Consider the following 6,035-nt stretch of genomic DNA (forward strand, 5'->3'; position numbering starts at 1 on the left):
GGAAGACGTCCTTTCCGGTACGGCAAAACACCCCGTCTTCTGCACCCCCCACCACCACCCCTTCCACCTCCACTTGCATATGCTCACCGCCCCCTCGCATACATTATATTCTTTCTGATGTCAATTAAGCAGCTCATCTGCCCACTTGTTTACCATTTGATGATTGCTTCCAGCTGCACTCATTCACATAAAACTAGTGTTATTAGCATGAGCGTCCGAACTTTCATTCTACTATCATAAATATAATTGCAATGTTTTTTTTTTTTTAATCGGAAGAATATTCATTTCCTTAGGATGACTCGAAAGAAGGAAAAAAGAAAAAGGTAACCGTACCGGTGGAAGGTTTCAAAGTCGCCCTCTCATTTGTATTATTTAATTACACGCGTTCGTACTCGGTCCTTCCCCGTATCGCCCTGCTTCTATTATCGGTCCCCTTTTCCCGTTCTACCCTTCTCGCCTCGTCCTCCTTGTACGGTACGAGTGCTTGTTATGACGATTATATCCTCGACCTGTGCTTGTCTTCTCGTGTAACAACAGCTCTATCCAGGGGTGTTTTTGTCAGATAGGGATAATATTTACGTTACTCCACTGTTCTTCGAGTCGAGCACTCACAGGGTCTTTTGGGTAATTTCGATCCTCCCTTCTTCATCCTCTTTAATGCCCACCGTTTTCCATCAGGCGGTTGCCTCTACCTCGTTCTCCTCTCGCCTTCTCCGCCTCTTCTCCCCATTGCTGGCCGCCGAGCTCGATCCCTAGTAGTAATCTGGATTGGAGGAGCGGCCTTTGTCTCCGATTCCCATGGCGGAGAGCGGCGATCTTTTCCGGAGGATCCGCGGCCGCGATGGCTTCGCGACCGTGGCCCACGATCTCTTCTCCACGACCCCCAACCCTAGCCCTTGCTCCTACTCCGGATCCGCAAAGCGGCTCCGGATCGGAGACGCCATTCCTGCCGCGGTGGTGGCGGAGGAAGACCGGCACGACCTGGTTGATTCCCTTTCTGAGGAGATCCTCTTCTTGATCTTGGATCGCTTGGAATCGGACCCGCTAGACAAGAAGTCGTTCTCGCTCGTCTGCAGGTCGTTCTACGCTGCCGAGTCCCGCCACCGGCGGGCCCTCACGCCGCTCCGGTCGGATCTTCTCCCGGCCGCGCTTGCTCGCTACCCACTGGCCTCGCGTCTGGACCTCTCCCTCTGCCCTAGGATCACTGACGCCGCCCTCGCCTCCGTCAGAGGCGCCCTCCGTTCGTCGTTGCGCTCGATCGACCTCTCCAGGTCGAGGGGGTTTTCACAAGCGGGGATCGGAAACCTCGCGGTGAACTGCGCTGCTCTGGTGGAGATCAACCTCTCCAACGCCACGGATCTGAGCGATGCGGCCGCTGCTGCTATCGGACGGTCGAGGAATCTCGAGAGACTCTGGCTGGCCAGGTGTAAGATGGTGACGGATATGGGTATCGGGTGCATCGCCGTCGGATGCCAGAAACTGAGGCTGCTCTGCTTAAAATGGTGCTTGGGGATTTCAGATCTGGGGGTCGGTTTGGTGGCAGTAAAATGTAAGCGGCTGCGGACTTTGGATCTCTCGTTCATGCCGGTACTCCATCTTTTCTCCTTATTTACCGTCATTTTCTTCTTTTCTGACTGGTAAGTTTAAGAGATGAGCGTATTTGAGGTCTCTGCTTTGTATGTGAAATGAGCCAATTGATTTTACTAAGAAGGTGAAAAAATTTCAGCTGCCTCATGTTCCCAAAATCCTTCTATCTTAACAAATCTACATGTATAACTCAAGAAGAAAGAAAAAGAAAGGTAAAAAAGAGGCAAGCTTTCCTAAATATGGACGGGCTCTGATATTTGACCACTCTTAGATTTTGTGTCGTTGGGGTGTACAAGGGCTGGTTGTTTGGCCGTATATGAGCTACAGCATCTCTGTTCTTGTCATTTGCTTCAGAATTTCTCCGTCTTCAGATTTGCTCTGCTCTATGCAAAGTTATTTTCATGCTTTGTCATGTTCATATTCATATCTCGAGTGACCTTTTGCCAAACCTAATTCTGATGAACCTTCATGTTTTCTTTTTTCTGCATGACAGATAACTAAAAAATGCCTTCCAGCTGTCCTACAATTACCACACCTTGAAGATTTGGCTTTAGTAGGATGTCTGAGCATAGATGATGAAGGCCTTATATCTCTCAAGCAAGAGTGCAAGTCGCTACAGGTATGTGTTTGTGATCTTGGGTGATTCTGGATGCAAAAATTGAGTTCTACATCCTCAGAAATAAATAATCGTCCCCTTGTAATTTATAGTCCCTTGCATTTAGTGGTGATATTCTCAGGAATTGTACAACCATTTTATGATTATGTTGTTGGTCAGGTAACTTACTTCTTTGACGTTTATAAATGACACTGGGTGATACAAGCTATCGGATATTGGTATCATCTTTATGGAATTGAAAAAAAAATGTCAAACTTGTCACCAAATATTTGTTGTGATATATGTTTGTTATCAGGGAAAAATGCATGTTATATGGAGGCTTATGTATGTTCCTAAGATATTTGCATTAAACATCATCCCTGTTTTTTTATTATTGTTCGCCAACTGCTCCCAAATTATAGGATGTCTACATGAGCATTTTTATGATGCCTTTCTCCTTAAGAGGATCATATTCTAAAGTTCCTGCGTAGCAATCATCATCTGCAACCTGAAACATGTTTTAACATTGCACATGTGCTACATCAAATCCTGCTCCTGATTGCATATTGATCCAATTTTGTTTTGATGTAGGTGCTTGATATGTCAAACTGTCAACATGTCAGTCATGCTGCATTTTCTTCCATATTGAATAAAGCCCCTGGTTTACGCCAAATGAGTTTGGCATACAACTGCTTGGTAAGACTGTTGCTCATGCACTAATTTTTTTTCACTTGAATAAAAGTTTGAGCACTCCTGATTAATACTTTTGATATATGTACTGATGCAGGTAACCCATTCACTAGCTAGCAGCTTGCAAAAGCTATCCAAGTTGCAGTGTATCAGATTAGATGGCAGTGAGGTCACAACCTCTGGACTGGGAACCATTGCAAACTCCTGCAAATCACTGAGGGAACTGAGCCTGAGCAAGTGTTCAGGAGTGACAGATGAAGGTCTTTCTTCTATCGTGATGAAACACAAGGGGCTGGTCAAATTAGATGTCACATGCTGTCGCAATATAACTGATTTCTCCCTGGCAAGCATTACTAGTTCATGCAATTCCCTCACCAGTCTTAGGATGGAATCTTGCACCCTGGTCTCTAAGGAAGGTCTTCGTTTGATCGGTCAACATTGTCATCTCTTGGAGGAACTAGACCTCACCGATAATGACTTAGATGATGAAGGTTTTCATAATTGTCTCAACTATTTCAATTTAGTAATTCTTGTTATTTCAGTTGCTCATCATGTTCTTACATGCAGGACTGAGAGCCATCTCAGGATGTCAAAAGCTATGTATCTTGAAAATTGGCATATGCTTGAAGATTAGGGATGAAGGTCTTATTCATGTTGCAAAAAGTTGTTCAAAGCTCCAAGAGATCGATTTGTATAGGTTAGTCAATTTCTTTCTTCTGTGGTTCCATCTTAATAACTGTATTAATAGTCACCAAAAAAGGTGATATATTTCTTTGTGGTATAGTCGTAGCAGACGAAGTTTATTCAGAAAACGGAAATAGATAATTACATTTTGATGTGAGCAAATTTCTAGGTCATGAAAATTCAGTGGCAGTATTTCATAGAATGCAAACTTCAATTTGGAGATTGGGCTTATGTTTTTAGATTCTACAACCTGTCTCGGTTACACTCAACTAATATGAGATATCGCTTCAGGTCTATAGGAATCACGGACGCTGGTGTTATGGCAATAGCTCGTGGTTTCCCTCTGTTGCAGACAATCAATCTAGCATACTGTACGGGAATAACTGATGATTCATTAAGATCATTATCGAAGTGCTCAAATTTGTATACTCTGGAGATTCGAGGTTGCCCACAGGTCTCATCTTTGGGTCTTGCAGCTATTTCTGTGGGGTGCCAAAAGCTTACAAACCTCGACATCAAGAAATGCTATCATGTGAATGATGCTGGAATACTTTTTCTTGCTTGCTTCTCCCAGAATTTGCATCAGGTACTTGCTTCGTTTGTTCTCTATCTTTGGCTATTGAGAGTAAGATTGTGACCCGATCATATGTGATATTCTCATGTCGCTTTCCAGATAAATTTGTCATACTGTTCGGTAACAGATGTGGGGCTTTTGGCACTTGCAAGTGTTAGCTGTCTTCAGAATATGACAATATTACATTTAGGGAGACTCACACCAAGTGGCTTGGCAGCTGCTTTGTTGGCATGTGGAGGACTAACAAAGGTGAAACTGCATTCATCATTTAAACCATTAGTTCCAAAGCCTCTTCTCAAACACATAGAAGCCAGGGGGTGTGTGTTTCAGTGGAGGGACAAACCTTTTCAGGTATTCTCTCTTTTGTGGTTCAAAGATACCGTGGTTTGCAATGTTTTGTTTGTTCTAAAAATTTTATAATGCTGATGGCTTTTTCATCTGTATTTATAACCACATCATGGGTTCTAGCTACGAATGTCACCTACGAGACTGCTTAAATCATCTCTTGGTATATAATCAGTTATAGTTTTGTTGGTAAAAAATATTAGAAATCCATTATCATCATAGTTCAGATTATAGATCTCGTTTGTTTATATTGACACGAACGGAACGATATGCTATGTGACTAGTTTCTCATCAGGATCAGTTTCCTGAATTTGCATGCAGTAGGTTGTATAGTTTTACCCAAGGATATAAGCACTCGTTAGAAAAAGAATATCCACATTTCTTGAACATAGAAACAGGCCCACAAAGGTGACTCGTTCTCCATTTGCAGTTCACATGATGAATCATATTAAGGGATGCATGTTTCTGTTTCTCAAGAATGGCATATATCATGTTGATCATAATATTTTCAGTTCCATCTTGGTGTGAATTATAGAAAACTGCCGCAAAACATTCTGGTCAAACAAGATGCTTCTAATTACAGTCATGATATATTTAACTTAGATATATGATGGACAAGATTTTACCTTTTCAGCACCCTTTTGTTTCACATGAACCAACGTATGGATTGATTAATGATGATTGACATCTCTTGCCAGGTTGAACTTGAACCCAGTGAAGTTTGGAAGCAGCATTCACAAGAAATGCATGTAGAGTAAAACGAAATTTGGTCACTGCCTCTGACCTGTGAACTCGTCTTAACAGCGGAGAACAATACTTTTCCATCAACGCCGCCCGTGGTCTTGGGAATGCAGAACATGGACTGAAACAGGGAGGTCGCTGGACGTTTATTGGCAAAGAGACATTTTATTCCTGAAACTTTTGAGGCGTATATATTCACTATCAAACGTGGTGGTTATGAAAAGGACCAAACAGAGAAATGAAGGCATCACATTGAGATTTATGGGAAGAACGTTGAATTGGCCAATTTCGGCGATCTGGTGATTGGATTTCGCCAGAATCCTGTGGTACGACACATTTGGCTCTCGTCATGTAGCAATTCTTCTAAAAGTGATCGACCATCGCTCATCAAAGTGATTTGACGGGATCCCGTTGGCCGCAGCATGACCGCCTGGCATTCGAATGGTCACTTGTCGTCGCACTTATGATGCGTTTGACGCTTCTCATGTTTGTTTTTCTGATTCACTTGTGTCGGGTTCCCCATCCATATCTCTCTCTCTCTCTCTCTCTCTTACCTGAATATATTTGGTAATTAATGAGGATAATAACGGCGACAAGACATGTGTCGACGTCAGTTATCTCGGATGACGCTTCATGTCTCGATTGACTCGACAGCACCTGGTCAAACAAATCAGGACGTCGGTCGAGGTGCATTATCAGGAGTACGAGCCTGCCCCCTGCAAGCGAGCACAGTAAGCTTCCCTATAAATACCCTTGCATGCTAAACGGAAAAGGGAGGAAAGAGAAAAGACATACAAAACAGACCTCTTGATATCACTT

The 6,035-nt window shown here is 43.1% G+C and overlaps 1 protein-coding gene across 2 annotated transcripts; it reads left to right on the forward strand.

Moving 5' to 3' along the window:
* Positions 1 to 682: 682 nt before the first annotated feature.
* Positions 683 to 5,829, forward strand: LOC135642583 (F-box/LRR-repeat protein 3-like). 2 transcript variants are annotated; one of them, XM_065158838.1, is made up of 8 exons: positions 683 to 1,587; positions 2,081 to 2,206; positions 2,774 to 2,878; positions 2,970 to 3,363; positions 3,440 to 3,569; positions 3,848 to 4,142; positions 4,230 to 4,481; positions 5,174 to 5,829. In XM_065158838.1, the coding sequence occupies exons 1-8, from the start codon at positions 799 to 801 to the stop codon at positions 5,231 to 5,233; spliced, it is 2,151 nt and encodes a 716-aa protein (XP_065014910.1). In that variant the 5' UTR covers positions 683 to 798; the 3' UTR covers positions 5,234 to 5,829. The 2 variants fall into 2 exon arrangements, with proteins under 2 accessions (XP_065014910.1, XP_065014911.1); XM_065158839.1 differs by lacking the exon at positions 5,174 to 5,829 and having other exon boundaries at positions 4,258 to 4,447.
* Positions 5,830 to 6,035: the final 206 nt, after the last annotated feature.

This window comes from Musa acuminata, chromosome BXJ3-7 (genome assembly GCF_036884655.1).
Source record: "Musa acuminata AAA Group cultivar baxijiao chromosome BXJ3-7, Cavendish_Baxijiao_AAA, whole genome shotgun sequence".
NCBI classification, from domain to species: domain Eukaryota; kingdom Viridiplantae; phylum Streptophyta; class Magnoliopsida; order Zingiberales; family Musaceae; genus Musa; species Musa acuminata.